General features: G+C 39.4%; 1 protein-coding gene across 2 annotated transcripts; it reads right to left on the reverse strand.

Annotated features, from left to right (window-relative positions):
- Nucleotides 1-276: 276 nt before the first annotated feature.
- Nucleotides 277-16864, reverse strand: PABPC1 (poly(A) binding protein cytoplasmic 1). 2 transcript variants are annotated; one of them, XM_074353121.1, is made up of 16 exons: nt 16493-16864; nt 16154-16382; nt 12949-13142; nt 12641-12756; nt 10391-10530; nt 8690-8784; nt 8167-8304; nt 7858-7953; nt 4501-4773; nt 4169-4259; nt 3426-3536; nt 3175-3329; nt 2582-2666; nt 1940-2070; nt 1280-1373; nt 277-721 (listed from the first exon to the last, which is right to left on the reverse strand). In XM_074353121.1, exons 2-15 carry the CDS (start codon nt 16344-16346, stop codon nt 1281-1283), a joined length of 1911 nt encoding a protein of 636 aa, XP_074209222.1. In that variant the 5' UTR covers nt 16347-16382; nt 16493-16864; the 3' UTR covers nt 277-721; nt 1280. The 2 variants fall into 2 exon arrangements, with proteins under 2 accessions (XP_074209222.1, XP_074209223.1); XM_074353122.1 differs by having other exon boundaries at nt 10400-10530; nt 16154-16864.
- Nucleotides 16865-19999: the final 3135 nt, after the last annotated feature.

Genomic DNA, 19999 nt, shown 5'->3' on the forward strand with positions numbered 1-19999 from the left:
CCTAGAAAACAACATATAGTCAAACTGGCATCACCTCAAAGGATGTTAAGGTTATTTAACAAAAAATACATGCCTTGATTCAAAAATTCACATGGAAATCTAAATTCAGAAAATGCAACAGAGGAATTGTCCCATGCTTCTTTTCCATAAAACTAATACATCTTTGAAAAATAACAGTACCTTTTTCATGAAAGAGGTTCTTACGCCAATTTCAGCTTATCACCTATTTACGGAGGTCAGCTACAAAGGTAAATAAAATAGCATAAAATCACTGTGCACTGTTTAAGGAATTTTTATTAAAGCAAGAATTTTATAATCCAAATTACGTTTCCTTGCTCAGTTATCAATTCTGTTATTTAAAACAGAAGTGACATTCTGAGCTATTCCACAGTAAAGAATTACAAAATTAAAGAAAGGAATGCTTTAAATTTTTGTACTCTGCTGAAAATTCTTTTTTCCAGGGTCTATAAAACATTAATTTGTTTTTATATTTTACTATTTTTTTTGTAGTTTTTTGTTGTTTTTAAATCAATATGTAATCTAGGACTAGCATTATGTTTGCTAGACCTGGCATTTGCTCGGTACATAATGTTCAAAGTTTCCTTTCCTTTTTTTATTTATTTTATATTTTGCAATGTTTTTTTTCCACAATATTTTTTTCGATGTTTAGGTATTTTTCTTCGGTGAAGCACAAGTTTCTTTTTCGTGGTCCCTGATCAATCTGTAAATACGGGGGAGAAAAAGATTATGATCACTGAATTTGTTGAGACAGAACTTAATGATCCCAACCACTAAAAAGAAAGGATCATTACATAAGTGATACATACGTTTATGTATTATTGCATACCTTAAATCTGCACAGTATTATGTTGAAGAAAAATAAGAGGACCAGTACTGGCTTGGCAGTAGTAATGCCCCTGGCCAAATCAGTCTGCAGCCCATTTCTATTTATTTATGTGTTGGCTGTGGCTGCTCTCACACAGCAACAGTACAGGCCAAAAGGCAACTGTCGCTGCTGCCACCCAAGAAAATATATAAGCTATGCAAAGAGCCGACCCCGTTAAAGACATCTGATACAAATGACTATACAAAACGTTTGAAAGCATCACCCCCAGGATAACAGGTAAAATTTCCTTTAATTATTGTATTTCTACTTCTCTTTGAAAAAAATTAGCAATACATTTGGATTAATGGTAAAATGAGATGTTGCTCTATTTCAAAGTATGTTCAAACTGTTAAAATAGACGAAGCAAACCAGAAACACAGGGGGAAGGCTCACTTTAAACAGTTGGAACACCAGTGGCACTGTTCACTGCTTTCTGGGCAGCCTCTTTAGCTTGGTGGGCTTGTAGTACAGCTACAGCTTCATCAACCTGAAACAGCAAAACAAATTGGTTCTGAAGAGTAGTCATTAAAAGATAATTTTGAACTGACAACACATTGTCCAACAAAGGCAAACTCCTTTTCTCAGACGAAAGTGGAAAGAACTGTTATTAAAAAAACATTCCAACTCAATCTTTATCTTTCGTGTTCCATTCCACCACTGCTCTAGAATTGTGAGCCTCTTGTATCTTTTATTCTCTCCCCACCAAAAATCCCCCAAAGTTGAGAAATAGCAGCAAATATCCCCATTCTCCGATAAAGCAGCAGCACAGATAAGGGAGCGTGGACACTGGAGTTAGAGACTGGATTTGAGACAAGCCCTGCCATTCACTAGTTGCTCCGTGTGCGCACCGGGCAAATTATCCAACCTCTCTATGCTTCAGTTTCCCCACCTATAAAATGGGGGTAATAGCACCATAGGTTATTATCAGGATTTATAATTAATATTTTATAAAACTCTTAGAACTGTGTATGGCTTGTACAAAAACACTTATAAATGTTCTATAAAAGAATGTGTAGTTAAGAAGCTGCTAGATAAATGATGAATTTAAATTACTTTAGAACGGAGAGACTCTGGAGACTCGAGCATATGAAGAAGTTCTGAATTATCAATCTCCAACAACATGCCAGTGATTTTACCAGCAAGAGTAGGGTGCATGGCTTGAATTAGAGGGAAGAGACGTTCACCTAGGAACAAAAACATTCAAAAACTCCTTCAATCAAAAATATCTTAAGGCATCTACCATATTAAAACTGGGGTTTAAGAATCTCATATATAGCAAATAAATGCTAACCCATAATCCACCACTTCAGTATCTTTCATAAGAAGACTGTTATAGAACAGATTAAGATCCACCACAAGGCAATTAATTCTTGGCAGTATCCGTTTGCCGGGGGGGGAAAAAAGGAAGCTATATTACTATTATAGTGTTAAATCTGTGCTCAGACAAAAATCAGAGTGGTTTACACATCTGTTTCAGATTCCTTCTTCCAAAAATGTGATGGGATTCCATCATGGCAAGTAATGCCCTATTAACCTATCCATCAAAGGCAACATTTTAATAGCTTTCTAGACTCTAAATTAATTAGGCAGGCAAACTGGTGTAATCACTCATGCCAATTCAGAGCCTGCCACCCCAGCTGTCATTTTTAGGTGCAAGTGTCTTCCTATCTGACTGGGTGGTACAAAGGTCCTTACCCAACATTTGCTTCTGCTCTTGCGGAGGGGCAGATGCCAACATGGAAGCAGTCAAAGGCTCCTGACCTTGTACATGAACAGCAGGCTAGAAAGAAAATGGGAAAATTCCTAAGTTTAAAGTAGAAATAGTCATCACTGCAAAATCACTGGATATAAAGATTATCTAAACATAAACAGAAGCTGGGTGAGCTAAGTGCTCAAATAGTATGAACACATGGGACACTGAATTTTCTTTTTTATCTAGAATATACTCTAGAACCATATTTCTATTATGATCAATGAAAGCCTCAGTTCCAGGGTTCAAATAAAAAAGGGTAAGCCAAATGTCACAAACTAAACTTTATTTCAACCCTTCCTTCTAACTATGCCAAATTTTCAAGTCACGTAAGTACTTCAGGATGCGGACTGCTGAATGCTTGTCTAGTTCCTGGAGTCTGATGTATAGAAGACATTTTTACATACTACCAATTAACGAGACCTCAATTAACAAGATGTTCTAGCTAGCTTAATCTCTCTTGAATCATATAGCTGTCTTCAATGTCTGACTGCGATAAAGGACTGACATCTTTATGAAGAAATCATTAAGCCCACACCTGCTGCATGGTGACCTGTGGCTGTGCATTAAGATGCTGCTGAGGATTGCGGACGCCCGCAGCGTATTTATACTGCGGAACCGTGCGAACAGCAGGAGTAGCTGCAGCGGCAGCAGCTGCAGGACGTGGACCCATCGTCTGTGTTGATGTGTTAGCTTTAAAAAAAAAGAAAGAAAGAAAAAAGGTTGTATTCACCTTGCTACTTCAAATTGGAGACCAACGTTTACAGGAAAGGTTAAGGTAAGACTCACCAACACGCTGTGTCGACATGACTCGTGGAACCTGTGAAGAAGCTGGTCTCATAGTACTAAATGGTGGTCTAGGAGCGGCTGGGCGGATAGCACCGGGCATATTTTGGAATGCTACATTTAAAGACATGAATGCACATTAACGGGAAAAACTCACCAAAAGTGTTCATGCTGCTTTTTTAGAACTGAGGTTTGCACAAAAGGCTAAAAATGATCAAATATAAATACCATTTAAAAAAACCTTAGCCTCCTATATCTGCCATTCCCCTAGACTTATCAGATCAGAGCATCAGTTAATAAAAAATTTACATTCATACAAAAACAAGTACTTATTAATAGCTGAACACAATACATGAACCTGGTCCCAAGTGTTCTGCAATACAGCATTGTTCCATAGGATAAGGCTGAAAATGCCTGGACCCTGGTCCTCGTAAAATAAGATCTTTACAACTACTACTGCCTGTTTTAAAAATACGAAATTGAGTTGGATGCATTCTCAAACTTGTCATAAAGGAAAATCAAACCAGCACTGAAGTTACTCTCTCAAAATAAGACAGAAATGGTGAAGCATTTTATGCTTCTTTTTAAAATACAAAATGCTAGGATCCCCAAAATGAACACCTGTAACCATAAATTACGAAAAGCAACAGTTAACATACTGTGGGGATGTAACAGCTAATTTGCCTCATGTATTGTTTTTAGTCCAAACCCTTTGCAGCCTAGGGGAAAAGAAAAAAATAGCTTACGATGAGGTCTGGCACCCTGAGCAGTCCAGCGAGGACTTGGTCTTAGTTGAGCAATTTGGCTAGGAGGATAGTATGCAGCACGGTTCTGAGTCTGCAGGAAGCAAGCAAATGTATCAGCCTCAGAAAAAGGCAAATAATGCAACCAATTATACGTTCTCAAACCATCTAGCAGATCCTCACCCAGTAAGTCCTTTTCAAATCTAATTGTAATTCACGTCTTAACGTTTTCATCCTAAGGCTTTATTAGTTTTTTTTGGGGGGGGGGGCACAAAATACTAGAATGACCGAATAGGAAAACCTGCATGAGGTATTTGTTTTCTTCTAAAACCTACCTGTGGGATAGCTGCCATGAAGTAACCTGAAGGAGGTGCTGGCTGGTAGGGGTTGATTACAGGGTTGGGCACAGCTCTTACACTCGCCATTCTCTGCATATATTGGTTAGTGAGGTGAGCCTGGCGCTCTTCTTTGCGCTGAGCTAAAGCTACGTACAATGGCTTGGTGGCCACAATTCTACCATTCATTTCTGTGACTGCTTTAGTGGCTTCTTCTGGGGAGGAGAAACATACAAAACCAAAACCTTTGCTGCGACCACCCTCCATCATAACCTGTTAAAAGAGAAAAAAAGATTAATGCAATGGTAGGATGAAGCACAGAAAGGAGAACGTTACTATTTAGTCAGTTTTAGCCACGGACTCACATTTAACTAAACTCTGTCAATGCTTTCATCATGTTTTCCATAGTTTTTCCCTTAATACCAAAATATTAAGGGTAAACTACATGCATGCATGATCCTAGTCAAGCAAAAGAGGAAGTAAAGCGGTGGAGGTACAACAGCAACTTTAAGGTGAATCGATTTTCAATGTTAAGGTTTAGTTTCTAAGCACATGGAAGGCCTACTAAACTTAAGCACCACTAGAAACACAATTAAAATCTGACTATTCTAGCAATTCAAGCTGACAAGATGCTTTATTACTCTTTAGAGGGAGGGAAAGTGGTTGAACTTTATAAGATCCACATTTAAAAAAAAAAATTTCACATTCAGGACCATAAGGGCTATAAATATTGGGACATAAACAATATTCAGGAAGCTTCCAATGACTGTGAAGATCTTTTAAACAAGCAACGAGGAGAAGCAAAGACGTCTCTAGCCCTGCAATGCACACAAGCATGCTATCCAGCTACCGTGATAGCATGCTGGTGGCACAGGGACAAACCAAGCAGCAATAAAAAGAGTCCAATGATCTTACATAAATGTGGAATCAAAACAACCAAAAACTGGACTCATGGATACAGGGAACAGATTGGTGGTTGCCAGAGAAGCAGGGGGTTGGGAGAAAGGGGTGAAGGTTGCTAACAAGTACAAACTCCTAAGTATAAAATAAGTCATGCGGGTATAATGTACAACATGGAGACTACAGTTAATAATACTGTATTATATATTTGAAAGTTGCTAAGAGATAGATCTTTGAAGTCATTACAAAAAAAAAACTTTTTGTAACTATGGTAATGGATGTTGACTGGACTTACTGTAGCCATCACTTTGCAATATATACAAATATCAATTATGTTATACACCTGAAATAATGTTTTAAGTCAGTTATATCTCAAAAAAACCTCAAAAAACCCAAAAACAACAACAACAACAAAAAAACCAGAGTCCAGAAACAAACCCATGCAATTATAGGAATTTAGTATGTTAAAGCTAACACTTTAAAACAGTAGGGAAAAGACAGACTTTGGACTGTCCAGTACGTGGTACACTGGGATAATTTTGAATTAAGTTAGATCTCTTATTCATATCTCATTGAAAAAAATCAAACTGCCAGATTCTGAATCTGAAAACAAAATGCAAAAATACGGGGAAAATCTAAGATGACACAAGAACCCCAAAGTCTTAAGTGGAAGATGTGGAGAAAATACTTGCAATATAAAACATAGGGCTGATGTGAAATTCTCCCTAAATCAATAAAGATAACCAATGCAATACAAAAACATGCCAAGAACAGGCAAACCCAGTAAACACATGAAAAGGACATCTTATTTAAAAAGATGTATACCATTTTCTACTAAATTGACAGAGCTAGTAATAATTTACCTTGTTAAGCCTTTTGGACAATTGCATTGATTTTAAACACACATATCCATTAACCAGCTATTTCAATTCCAGAGTTTCACAAATACTGACATGTGGGCAAAGATGTATGTGTAATGATATTTATTAGCGTGTGGGTCTAACAGTGCTTACATGCGAAGCAACCCAAACGCCCAACAACACAGATACAGTAGAGTTAAGTTATGTTACATCTATACCATGACTATTCAGCCCTTAGCCAAAAAATGAGAAACACCTGAAATTAGTATGTACCTAGATCTACTGTTAAGTTAAAAGGCAAATTGCAGAATATGTATAGTATGATCCTTAAACTGTTTAGATGTACACAAAAACTGCACAAGCGTGGAAAATATCTGGGGAGGCCAAACTACTTTTGGAGACTGAAAAAGAAGAATGGAGGGGTCACCTTCTACTTTTTACCCTTCTGCCTTGATAAATTTGTTTTTTTCAGCAAACATTATCAAATTACCATAATGACCTCCTCCTCCAGAATAAATTCTTGCCAAATTTTTCACCTCCTTGCCAACAGTGATATTATGATCCAAAGGACCTCTCAAAAAGGACTTAATAAAGACCCTCCTTTGTAAAACAGACGTGTTGCATACATTTGAAATAAACTGATGGACAATATTCAATTTAAATGATTTTCAGGGAACATACTGAAGATAAACACACTTGGGAATAGATACTATCACACAAAAGCGCTGGCTGAATCAAACACAGGACAGCTACATCACTTTCACTTGTAGGTGTATTCCTCTACTGTGCCGACAACACTTCCTCACCATTGTAGAAGTTCCCTCCGTCAGTGGGGTTGCCAAGCAGATAAAAGATAAGCCACGAGGTCATTCATTCCAGAGCACTGCGTTTTAATTTTTCCTGTGCTCTTTTGGGAATCTGGTTAAAGTTTTAGACACACTTCCCAACCCCACTCCGAAATACACATGCATAAAACTTTACATACAGAAGGGTTCCTGGACCATGGTCACCAGAAAAAAAACACCTAAGCAGAGGTTCTTACATCAAAACTCCAGAATTTAAACTAGAATCTTACTGCTGTATTTCTTAACTTTTGATTTCAAGTAAACCAAGTATATGAGCTCTGTCTTTACTATTAGTGGGCTTTAAGTTTGACTCCCCAGAATGAATTGTGTAAGTGAACATAAATTAACCTGATGGAAACAGTTATGGTTCCCTAACAGACTGCCTTCTTTAACCAGTAAAATAACTAGTTTAACAGAGCATAGAACCGTGCATATCATATAATGATCAATTACTAACTATGGTCATTAAACACAGCCGTCCTCAGGAAAGAATTCAGAATTCATTATCTTCAAAAATAAATCATCAGCTACAACATCCCAGTCAAATCTGAATATAAGTTTCTGTAGTAATGAAACAAAAACATGATTTTCTGAAAAATGAAAGACTGATTTTTTTTAGGGAAGAAAAAACTATCTGGCCATTTATTTACAAAGAAAGAAAAACTCTCCAGGACAAAGTATGAAATTTATACAAATGTATCTATGTACATGGATTTTTCCCAAATCTTAAAAATGCACATCATATGCTTTACCTTTGCACTAGTGATTGTACCAAACGGAGAAAACTCTTTCCGGAGACGTTCATCATCAATACCATCATCAAGATTTTTCACATAAAGGTTAACACCCTAAAAAAGAGGAAAAAAAAAACTGTAGAAAAAGGAAAAAGCAAACTATAGTGGTACTGAAACACACTTCCTATTAGCTTATCCCATGCTTGGCCCACATTTCTTCTCCTTTTCTTCTCTCAAACCCCCCAGTTACCAGCAGTAGCTGAAATGAGCATAAAATAGGTGTCCTCATCTCTGTCTTATTTTTGCTTCTACAATTAAAAAACCAACCTGGTATCTGGTGATCCTATCTTGCTTCATCTGTTCAAATTTGCGCTTAAGTTCCGTCTGCCGTTCCACTTTTTTCTGGGCTCGACCAACGTAAATTTGTTTTCCATTGAGCTCCTTTCCATTCATCTCATCCACAGCCTCACAAAAATCGCAAAAAATTTAATTACTAACTGGCAATACATAAATTTATTTTTTAACAATGTAGGATATTTGTTAGATTATAAAAGCTGAAGATGGACCCACCACAAAAATAAACAGGTTTTATGACAGTATAGATTCCCTATTTACACTCTCAAGACTAATATATAAGATGAAAGTAATTCAAAATACACATTAAGACAAACATTTAGAATAGCCATTGGTATGCAAGTATCTTTCAATACAAGAGCAACTCAACTTTATACCACCCACTTCTTACCATAAAATACAGAAAACTCACACTGCCTTTGATTAGTATATTTCAAAATATATTTACATTTAAATAAATATATAAATACATTTATTTTAAAATTTAAAGTCTTACTTTCTGTGCATCTTCATGCCTTTCAAAGCTTACAAATCCAAAACCTTTGGATTTTCCACTCTCATCAGTCATTACTTTCACACTTAAGGCAGGTCCTAAAAAAATTTTTTTCACATGATTCAAAAGATACTCCATACAACATTTAGTTTATACAGTTCAAGTTTCAATATATAAACTAATGAAAAATATAAAAATGGAGATTAAAATAAAATCCCAAGCCCCCAGAAATTTATTCCTCCTCTAACCACTCTCTCCAACAATGGGCACTAAATACTCTCATTAAAGACTCTCTATTAAGAAGCTAACACTCTATTTCCTGAAGCATTCCTCCATTTAAGGAGGTATGTTTTAGACAACTGTAAAAGATGCAGTTTTATTCTTAGCATTAGCACAAAACAGATGGCTTATTTTAAAACAATTTGATTTTCTTTAAGAATGTTTTGAGCCCTGGCCCACTTGATTTTCAACAGGGAGTAGAAGGAAACACAGGGTTTGCCCATTAGGAAGACACAGCAGAATCACCTGCAGGGAGTGGCATGTTTCTGAAGACACATCGTCCCCCAACTCTGTCAGTGAAATAGACTTAACTGAAGTGGGTACTATCTCAGGTGGGTGGGGGGGAAAGGGGTTAAAAATCACATGACTACAGAGAATTTACAAGATATATGGGAGCAGATATTGTTTCTTTGAATGTGCCTCTGCCCTAAAGCTAAACTTCCAATCTGGCTATGAAAACAGCCAAGAAAATAGCTGACAAATCTGCGTATTGATGGTCAACCCACACAGCATTTATTCATTAGGGATAGTTAACAATCCAACTTTAGAAACAGCTTCTAACTAAAACAGAAGAAACAAGACATGAAATATACAAAAGCCAGCAGCCACTATTTGGAGTAAGATGCAAGAAATGATGTCACTTATTTTCCTCATCTTATACAATTTATCTTTGTGCAAACTGAAATTTTTTGCTCAAAGTAGAGGGTTCCATGTGGCATGCCAGCTTGACAACAGAAAAATATTGATTTCCTAATTCTTTACAATTTGAAACACTTAAGGAAAAGAAGGACACCTGCTTAAGTTCAAAAGGAAAGCAAAGGATAAGGGGCAAGCAAATCATCTGCAAGACCACAATTATAAAGTTCATCATCTGATCAAGTACATAACTAAAGTTTAATGAAGTTACTCTGAAATTCAAGAAAAGAGCAGTTTAAGATCCCATGGATTCAAAAGGCCATCCCAAGGAGCTATCACTGGAAAATATGGATCTTTGTCTTTGAAAGTCACTTAAAAAAAACTGCTCAAACGTGATGCTGAGACTGGCCAAAATATCCTAAAGCTGGACAATTATCTTGTCCCATAATTAAAGACTACATTCCAACCTACACTGGCTGTCACAAGCAATGCCTCTGATGAGATGGGATCTGTAGGTGCATAAAACCCAGCACAATTTAACACAGCAAAACCTTTAAAAATCTGTTTCAATTACAGTGATACCTTACTGTGCTATTAACCTTTAAACTGGATAGAACTTTTATATGCTACTCTGTAGTATAATGGACTATCAGCAGCTTAATCCAAGTAACTATAAATGTTTTAAAGTACCATGTTAAGTCTCATTCATTTTTTAGTATAAATTAGCCAAAACTTAATGTTGAGCAATTACTCAGAACTGACTATAAAAATTTAATTCAGACACATTACCAAACTTGCCAAAGAGATCCTTAAGGCGCTCATCATCCATGTCTTCTCCAAAATTCTTGATGTAAACATTGGTGAACTCTTTTGCCCTAGCTCCAAGTTCTGCTTCTCGTTCTTTACGAGACTTAAATCGTCCAACAAATCTAATAAAATATGTAAGAACTATAAAATTAGGTTCTATTCTATGACATTCAGGTTAATTAAGACTGACCATTGATTCTGTAATAGTTACTGATAATTTCAGAATCTTTAATAAAGAGCACACTATAAAACAGAAATAGGGCCTTAAGTGAAGAAATGAAACTATCAAATATAAACACAAACCTCTTAACTACAATCACATAAAGCTTTTCTTAATACACACTCCTCTCCTTCCCTTTTAGCTAACCAGGGTTAAGGAGATTTGTCCATCAGTACACGAGTGGGTGTACGCCTGCACGCCAATGAGAAGATACAAAGGCTTTCCATCGTTGCCGTTTCAACATGGCTCTTACACTTTGCAATCTTCTAAAATAGAAATTTAAACTATCAGGTTCTCTATCACACAACAGCCTGGAAGAAATTCCTCTGCAGCATTATAACAAAATGTGTTTTAAAAATTTAGGTTTTCCCCTAATATAAAAGTAGAACATGTGTCATTAAAGATTATAATATACATCAAAGTGGAAAAAAAAAACCCTCTCATATTCCCACCCAAATCATGACTGACTTTTAGTAGACTGTTTTGTTTTCTGTGTCTAAGAACACTAGTTCAGCACAATTTATCACAGGAGATTCCCATAATTTTATTTCCTTAACTCCTGACCCCGCAGCCTATATGGCAGTACTTTCCCACACTATTAGTTTTACAAATGTTCTCAATGCAAACATTATTTTCTATAGTGGACAGGATGACTTTCTGCCTTTGTACATAATGCTGCAACTTCATGAGACTTTGGTATTTGTTCATAGGATAGAGCTGCAGAAACAGCATTCAAGGGTATATAAATGATCTCAAGTTTATACCTACAAACTGCTTTCCAAAAGGGCTTTATAACTTTATACTCAAAACAGTAACAAATCAAGTTCTTTATTTCACCTAGACCTCTACCAGAGGTAGCCACTCTTTTTCCATTCTGAAGCATTGCCAACAGTCGTAAGATTTTCATCTGGGAATACTAATGACGCTGAATATTTCCCTCATTTAAAGATGTACTATTTTTAAGAATTAGCCTTTGTAAACATTGTTCACACTGAGGAGCTGCTGGTTTTCCTAGACTACACGGAGTTTTTACATATTACAAAGTCTTTCCTTAATCATGCAACAGACATAGAATTCAAACAGGTTAACACCATGGGCATGACTTCTTCATGTATGGACTGACCACACCACTTGATGCAGCGGTTTATAAGAACCACACCTGAAGAGTGATGTAGCTGACTTGTAAGAACCAAGCCCACTTTGTGTGCGATCACTGCAGTTCATACAGAACATGAACTCACATATTGCTTACAATAAGACTTTACGGCTGAGTTTGCTCAGATAATTAAGCAAAGTCCACCGGTTGTGAGGATAAAAAATTTGAGATTTGTAATTTCTTTGGGCTCATAAGATCTGTATTTTTACAACCTGTAGCAGAATCAGCCTTATAGGTTTCATCAGTGTCATGATTTTAAGTTTGCAATTTTTAAGAACAAGTTTACTTCAGAAAAGATTAACCATTCTGGTTTAATCCCAATTTATCTTTACATGGGGAAGGGTGCCAAAAGGTGTTGAAACAACAATCTTTAAACTACCATCAATAAACTGTGGGAGTACAGCCAAGGTCACCATGGGCTCTAAATTTAGACCACTGGGTTTGCATCCCAGCTTATCTGTCATACCAGCACGTAAATACAGGCAAATTATTTCAGCCACAGCTTTGAATGCAAAATGGATTAATCACTACCTTGGGAATTATGATTAAGTTTCTGCCTGGATTCCTGGTTTTCCAACTATGCACTTATTTTAGAAAGCTTTATTTATATCCCGGCATACCTATCTTCCCCTGTCTTTTTCTTTTCGGTTTGAATGCTGACCAATCATATTAGTTCACTGTTATTTGTATGTTACACTAAATATGGAGGAAAAACAGTTATAACATCCACCAAGATGTGGTATTATTAATTTTCACTCTAGCCCTATCTCTTTAAGAATATATTACCTGTAAAATGAATGAATTGATCTGAACTATTAAAAACTGATTTGAGGTATGATTAAATGTTTATACTTACACTTTGCGATCATTCAGAAGCATCCCATTCATTTTTTCAATAGCTCTTTCAGCTGCTTCTTGTGTCTCAAAATGCACAAATCCATAACCCTTGGAACCATTTTCATCACAAACCACCTAGGGAAAAATGTATACCAATTTTTCATTACTTGCTATTGATTTAACATTTTTCCAGAGTTCAGAGATAACTTGTCAGCCATTTGGGAAATAAAGATATCCATTAACAGAGAGCATAGTTGCTAGTTTAAAGAATAAACTACAAGTAGCTAAAACACTGTAAGTATGTTTACTTGTCACATTTTTGCTTACCTTACATGAAAGGATGTTACCAAAAGCAGAAAATGTATCATACAGTGCTTTGTTATCAATAGATTTGTCCAAATTTTTAATGAATATGTTGCCCACTCCACTTTTGCGAAGTGATGGATCACGCTGAGACCACATGATGCGTACTGGCTTGCCCTTTATAACATCAAAATTCATGGTGTCCAAAGCACGCTCCGCTGCAGAAAGGACATTTTCAAAGTAAACATTATTTTGAAACTTCTACATCCAACTTAAAATTATTATAAACTACTGGAGAGGGAATGGTTGGGCACATGGTCCCTCTACCTCTTCACATTTCAAAATGGCTGGACCTTAACTCATACCAGTCTAGATTTTAATTGTATAACACAATATCAGAAACCCCAAATTTCCCAATGTTATTGGATGACATATTATTGATAATTAATGTATTTCTGAAACAATCTCTTCCTTTAATTGCCATGAAATTAAAAGCACCTTTTTGATCCTAGTCAACCTAAAACCGAGATTCCCCTTCACAATCTGCTTAATGAGCAATATGAAAGACACTTGTGGACCACCCAGAGTAGTTTATGGATTTTCAAGCATTTTAAACTTCTTCCCTATTACTTGGCAAAATTGACTGTTTCACTGCTTATCATCGTCAGTATTATTAAAAGGAAAAAACCAAAACCAGTCCATTTTCTTAAAAAAAAAAAAAAAAGTCCCTGACTTACTGGGGGAATTTCAGTGATTCATGGCATAACTTCCCATGGGAAGGTAAAAAACATGAAAGGCTTTATCCATTCAGATCAAGATGTGAATCAGGCCTTGAAAAACTAGTGAAACTGGGCATACTTCACTTTAGTAAAATACAAAATTTCTGAAATACCAGGCCTACAATATTCACAATTCACTAATAATACTTTATTTACATATAAAACCAATTTTATCTTAGATCACTTATTTACTCAGGGAACTCAAGATTAATCAATTATTTCTGGATAGTGCTAGAAAACTTAAACTATCCTATGATTTCAGAGTCTATGAAGGACCAAATTATGTGCACCTGTACCGTTAAAAGAAATTCAGACTCTGAATGGAAAAATGTATCCTTAAGTACAAAAAACTAGTCCCTAACAAGGGTGAACACAGTCCATTTGAATGAAGTCCTGAAACACCAATTTTCACAAATTCCATGCTAATTTAACTGTGAAGTTAATGAGAGGGCAAATTTTCCGGCCACTTCTTTCTATAAATGAAAGTTTCAGTTTCTAGAAGATAGTGACAATCAGCTGTCAGCTCATTATCAACTGACCACACCTACTCAGCTCCCCTAGTTTTTTAGCTGACTTTGCTTGAGCTTCTTTTGAATGAGTCACCTCTTCCTATTAAACTGGTCACTTTCAGAAACTACTCTAAATGTAGCAATAAACAAGAGAAGGGAAAACTGAAAACCACTGGAAAATTTAAGAGGATACTTTGTATACATAAAAATGAAATAAATAGAAGGTAGAAAGATGCTACCTTCTTTTGAGCAGTTACAGTACTGGTCTACTAGCATAGACTGTTAATAGTGTACTGTAACCATGGTAACCTGAAGTTCAACTTTTCAAATCCCAAATTTTAAGAATTGTTTTTTTCAGACTTAAAATTGTTAAGTTTAGAAAGAATAACAGCCACTTTCAAGAATTTCCATTTTATAGGCTCTAGAATTTATTCTAGTTTTCTCTGTCAACCCTAGTTTGACCCCAAAATATCTTCCCTGATCTTATTTCATCTTCCATTCTGTGATAAACCTTGTCCACAGTTGGGAAGAACTGTTAAAGAGTGACATTTGGAGCTATTGCCTATGGAGCAAAAGGGCAAGAAACCTGCAGTGCAGTTTTGTAACTTCTGGTTCGGTGTCACTAAATAGCCTGCCTACCCCGAAATCTCTAGTGAAAAATTTATCATTAAATAACTTAAGATCTGTTAATGAAGTAACTTTAAATTCTACCCTTATGGCCTTTCCTACAAAAAAAAAAATTTCCTCATATTTTATACTTGACATGTATTCAAGCAGCCTGGAAAAAGGGCAAACTTGGGCCATAAAATCAAGTGAAAATTATTTTTCTAGTCAATTGATCCAGACAGAAAAATCCTGGCAACTCATCAGGCCATATTTCTTATGTTTGCCAAATTTTGGATTTTTCTGCAACTGTTTAACTTCAAATCAAAAATACAAGATTAGCTGCATCTTTTCCCCATAAATTTCAAGCTAATTCTGTTACTTTGTGACCAATCTTTCCCAATAATGTATAGATATTCTGGACTACTATAATGGTCCAGTCCACAGTACACTCAAAATTGGTGAACATTTTAAAGTAAAACCCCTCATAACTGTAGAAACTGTTTCAGAAAGGAAAAAATATTCTGAACAAATTACCAGTACTATGAAACTAATTTGATCAAAAAACCCAAAACGATCTGAATTGCCTGAGAAAATGATGGCCTTCAAAAGGGTCATCTTCCACATCCCTCCTCCTACGCTGCTGTTCATGCTGAGTGAGAAATGAGTGAGAAATGCCTCAACTAGGGGAAAACCCCCAAAGCACGTTTACACTTCTAGAACCATCAGTCACTGACAAGTTATTAAGAATGAAATCATAAACCTGATAGCCACCACCAGAACACCGTATTAACTTTATTCTAAGTTCCCGTGGCTCCCCCAGGCGATTGGGCCAGTAGCAGGAACAGGCCTCGCGCCTGTGAGGTTACAGGGCTCAACACGTGGTATTTTTCAAGCACCGAAACGCACTTCCTCCCGGTCCTGGGGCGCCGGTAAAAGCCCCGGGTGGTGGGAGCGCCTCCACCTATTATCGGGGAAGGGGGCTCGGCGCTCTGCGCCCCAGAATCCGGCAGCTACCGGCTGGAGCGCCGCGGAAGAAACCAATCTCACCCAATCTGCCGGAGCGTCATCACCCTAAAGTTTGAGAGCCGCTAAGGCCCAGAAAATGGTCGCAAAGGAGGAAGTGGCCCGGCGTGCGAGGGGCGTGCGGCTGCCGGCTGCGCGGGTGCCGCGGGCACGGGGAACCGGAGTCCAGGCGCCTGAGCCTCTCCCCGCTGGCTCTGGGTGGGGGGTGACATGCCCTCCCGCCCCCTCCCCCCGGGCCCGCCGGCCTAGCCCGCCTGCCGCAGCCGCCTGAGCCTCATGGCCGCCCGCCCGCCCGCCGGGCCCGGCTCTCACCATCCGCCGGCTGCTGGAAGTTCACATACGCGTAGCCCAAGGAGCGGCGGGTTATCATGTCCCTGCAGACCCGGATGGAGAGGATAGGCCCGGCCGGGCTGAACTTCTCGTAGAGCATCGCCTCGGTCACATCGGGGTGTAGGTCCCCCACGTAGAGCGAGGCCATGGGGTAGCTGGGGGCGCTGGGGTTCATCTCGGCACGGCTGCCCGCAGGGCCACAGGCCGCGACCTTTCCGTGAGAAGAGAGCGAGTGCTGGGGCCGGGGGCCGGAGCCGGGGGGAGGGGAGCGGGGGCAAGCGCAGAGGGACAAAAATCAACTGGAATCGAAAACTACTCAACGGCCGCAGAATGGGGTCGATCCGCTGCCGCTGGCTGCCGGCTGCCGGTTGGGGAGCGAGGGTTGCGATGTCGGGTCCGGGCAGCGGGAAGGCCTCGGTCTCTTGGTTCCTTCTTGGAGCTGCTGCGGGGCCGCGGGCGGGCGGGTCGGTCTCGGCTGCTTCACCGGGTTATTTTATAAAACAGGAAGAAAAAAAATAAAAGTCTCCGGCGGGGGAGACGCGGATTTTTTTGTAAATTTTTTTTTGGGTTTTTTAAAAGATTTTTTTAGATTTTTTTTGGATTTTTTTAATAATAAATGTGTGTTCCGAGCCCGGAGCACACACTCCGCACTCTCAGCACTAACCGCCGGGGAGAAGGGGAAGCACCGCCTCCTGCACCCTCTACTTATACCCCCCGCCGCACTCGCCCCGCCCTCCCGCGTCTGACGCCAGGGCCCTACGCCAGCGTCAGCGCCGGAGGAGGAGGAGAAAAGGAGGCGAGGGGGAGGAGGGAAGAGAAAACAGGAGGAGGAAAGAGCTGAGAGGAAGGGAGAGGTGGCGGCGGCGGCTGCTGCGGGTGTGGGGGTGGGGCTGGGGCGGGGGCGGGGCCTCTGCGCACGCGCCGCGGCCGGGGCGGGGCCTGCGCTGTGTAGGCCCGTGGGGGAGGGGAAGGGAGGGGAGGGCCGGCTCGCGGGCGGCTCTCGGAGGAGTCTGGTGGGACGGCCCCTCCTTCCACACACCCCGCCCCACCTCCACCCGGGAGGCGCGTTAACCCGTCACCGCGGCGGTGGGCGGCGCTCGAAGCTTCCGGGTTTCTGGGCGCTAACTACCCCCCACGTGCGCGGCCACCCGGGCCTCTTCCCACCGAGGCCAGCCCTGCGCCACTCGCTCCCGCTCCCGCGGGATGCCGGGCACGAGTGGGCCGGCGTGATCCCTCCCAGGCCCAGTTTCCGAAATGTGGGTGAAAAGAGTAGGACTGGCTCTCCGGGTCTCCTACCGGACCGCACTACGAGTCCCAGCGAGCAGCGCCGCCACGCGCCTCGGCCGCAGAAGCGGTGGCTGCTGGGAGCTGGAGTCCCCAACGGCAGCGGCGCTCGCTGACCCCAACTGGCCGCCCGTTCGAGGACCCCCAACCGTCCTGGCACTGGAGCCCGGTCGCCGCCCCGCGGTGCTGCCCGTAGCGCAGGGGGGAGGGGAGGGGCCCTCCGACTGCTGGTCCTCTGGTTTCCGAGCCCAACATCCTCATCGGTATCCCCAGTGGACGCTGTCGTTGGCCGAAGTGATTTTAATTTGGAAAAACTATTCTGGGATCTTTGTCCGTTTCCCTTTTTAAAGTGTCGTGATCACTACTCACTTAAGGTGCTAGATTGGAATCACTCATTAGTGTTATTTCTGCCAGAAATGTATTTGAGGTAGAAAACAAGACTTGAGAAAAATAAATGTTTTCCTTTAAAGTATGAATCTATCACAGTCATAAGGGCACCACAGACTTACAACCAGGCAAAATTAGGAATAGTCTAAACGCAGTGTAAAACAAGTTTGTAGTTAGCTGTGGGCTTTAATAGGAATGCTAAATGTAATGAATTGATAACCATAAAAAATAACGATAATAGGAATGACATCAAGTCAACACACAAATCCCACTTTAAGGTAGTAATGTACTTTGCAGTTTTTAAAGCACTCGCATAAACATCCTATCGTTTGTTCCCTACAGCAATCTTGTGTGGGAGGTGGAGCAAGTGTTAATAATTTTATTTTACTATTAAAGGAACGGTCTCAAGTTAAATAATTGCTCAGTTCATTCGTTAATTCAATAAACTTTAATGCGTGCCAAATAAATTGCCAGGTGTGGACTGGGTACATTATTCTGTAATTAAAATTTAAACCTGCAGAATCCCACGTAAGTGCTACTTTGTCCCTATTTCGGTAGGAAGAGGGTAATATTTTGGAAAACATGTTGCCTTAAATGCTTTATTAAGCAAAAGAACAAAACTGAGGACTGTGCTTTAGGAAGGCACATCTGATACTAGATGATAAATCACCACTCAGTCTATTAGAACTCTGTGGTTAAAATCAATCCATCCATATATTTGTTGAATTCTACCACGTGTATCTGTAAGGAAGATAGATGACAAATTCCTGTCCTCAAGAGGCTTCTGATGAGATCTGTTAATCATATATATAATTACAGTCACTAAACTCCAATCCCAGTGCTTTATCTGGCTGTGACAATTTTTTATTAGATTCTAAATTTCTTTTCTTCAAAAAATAAGAGGATGTAAATTCCATTACTGTACTTTAAAACAAAAGGTGACTTCATTTTAATATTTTCATTAAATTACTGAACAAAGACAATATGAAAAACCAAACAGGGATAAAAGAAGTGCACTCATTAAAACAAATATGAAGGAAGATCACCTCCAATAACTTGGAAATTAGATTATACCAAGAGTTAAAACTACCCAAAACCATACGTAATTGCTAAGATTATCTATGCAGAGGCTTTTACATATACCTCTGGTAGGGAAAGATAAGGGTGCAGGTTCTGGCAGACCTCACTAAAGCATCATTATATTATTTACTTATTATTTATCATTATTTTATTTATTTATTATTTAAAGGTGAAAAAGAAATGTTCTGCTTGGAGTCTAGAAAATTTTGTCAGAGAGCAAGAGTTTGGCAAGCATTCTCTAAGGTGGGTTTGGATGCGCAGGTCACTAGAAAGGGCTTACTCCCAGGTTTCACTAGCGCCTTGATTAAATAACTCAAAAGACCTCTCTGTTACAATACATTTTGAACAAGGAACCTCCCAATTGATAAGTTCAACTAATAGCTAAACCTCCAGGGTGCCCTGACACAAGAAAGGGATACTCTTTCGAGGTATGGTAAGCAGAAGGGATGGTAAACAGGAGTATTCTAGGCACTAGAAAGGTATATCTTTTTTTTTGGAGATTAATAAATGCTAAGTGGGGGTGGGGTGAGGGTATGGCTTAGTGGTAGAGTGCATGCTTAGCATGCACGAGGTCCTGGGTTCAATCCCCAGTACCTCCACTAAAATAATACTAATAAAATAAATAAACCTAATTACCTCCTCATCCCCCCCAAAACAAACAAACAAACAAACAAAAAAACAAATACTAAGGGAAACAAGTTGGCCAGCAGGACTTCTAGCAGCTGTGGTTCTTGACATTCAGTGGGTGTCAGTGTCATATTTTAGAGATGTACAATTGATTATGTATGAGGAAGACTAGAAGCAAAGTCCATCCCTGGGGGAGGGAGCTAGTAGAATGGGGACAGAGTCAGAGCCCATCTCAGAAGGAAACAGGAGTGGGATCTGGAACCGGAATCAGGAACTTATTGCCTTGATCCATCATTCACCTCTTTCTCTTTCTGTCCAACCAGCTCCTTTTTCTCAGATTAGAAACCTGTCTTTCTTATCAAAAATCAAACAAACTTCTCCTTAATGACATATTCCTCTCTAATTCACTCTTTTCACAGCCAAGATTTTTATTTCCACTCCTCATCTCTT

The sequence above is a fragment of the Camelus bactrianus genome, chromosome 25 (genome assembly GCF_048773025.1).
Source record: "Camelus bactrianus isolate YW-2024 breed Bactrian camel chromosome 25, ASM4877302v1, whole genome shotgun sequence".
NCBI lineage: Eukaryota > Metazoa > Chordata > Mammalia > Artiodactyla > Camelidae > Camelus > Camelus bactrianus.

Excerpts from the sequence above, each read along its gene's own strand:
- PABPC1 (XM_074353121.1), bottom strand. The coding sequence starts at position 16,346 with ATGAACCCCAGCGCCCCCAGCTACCCCATGGCCTCGCTCTACGTGGGG. Across the intron at positions 8,305-8,689 it reads GGCATGAAGATGCACAGAAA|GCTGTGGATGAGATGAATGG; the intron begins GTAAGACTTTAA and ends GATTTTTGTGAG. Across the intron at positions 7,954-8,166 it reads ATAGGATCACCAGATACCAG|GGTGTTAACCTTTATGTGAA; the intron begins GTTGGTTTTTTA and ends CCTCTTTTTTAG.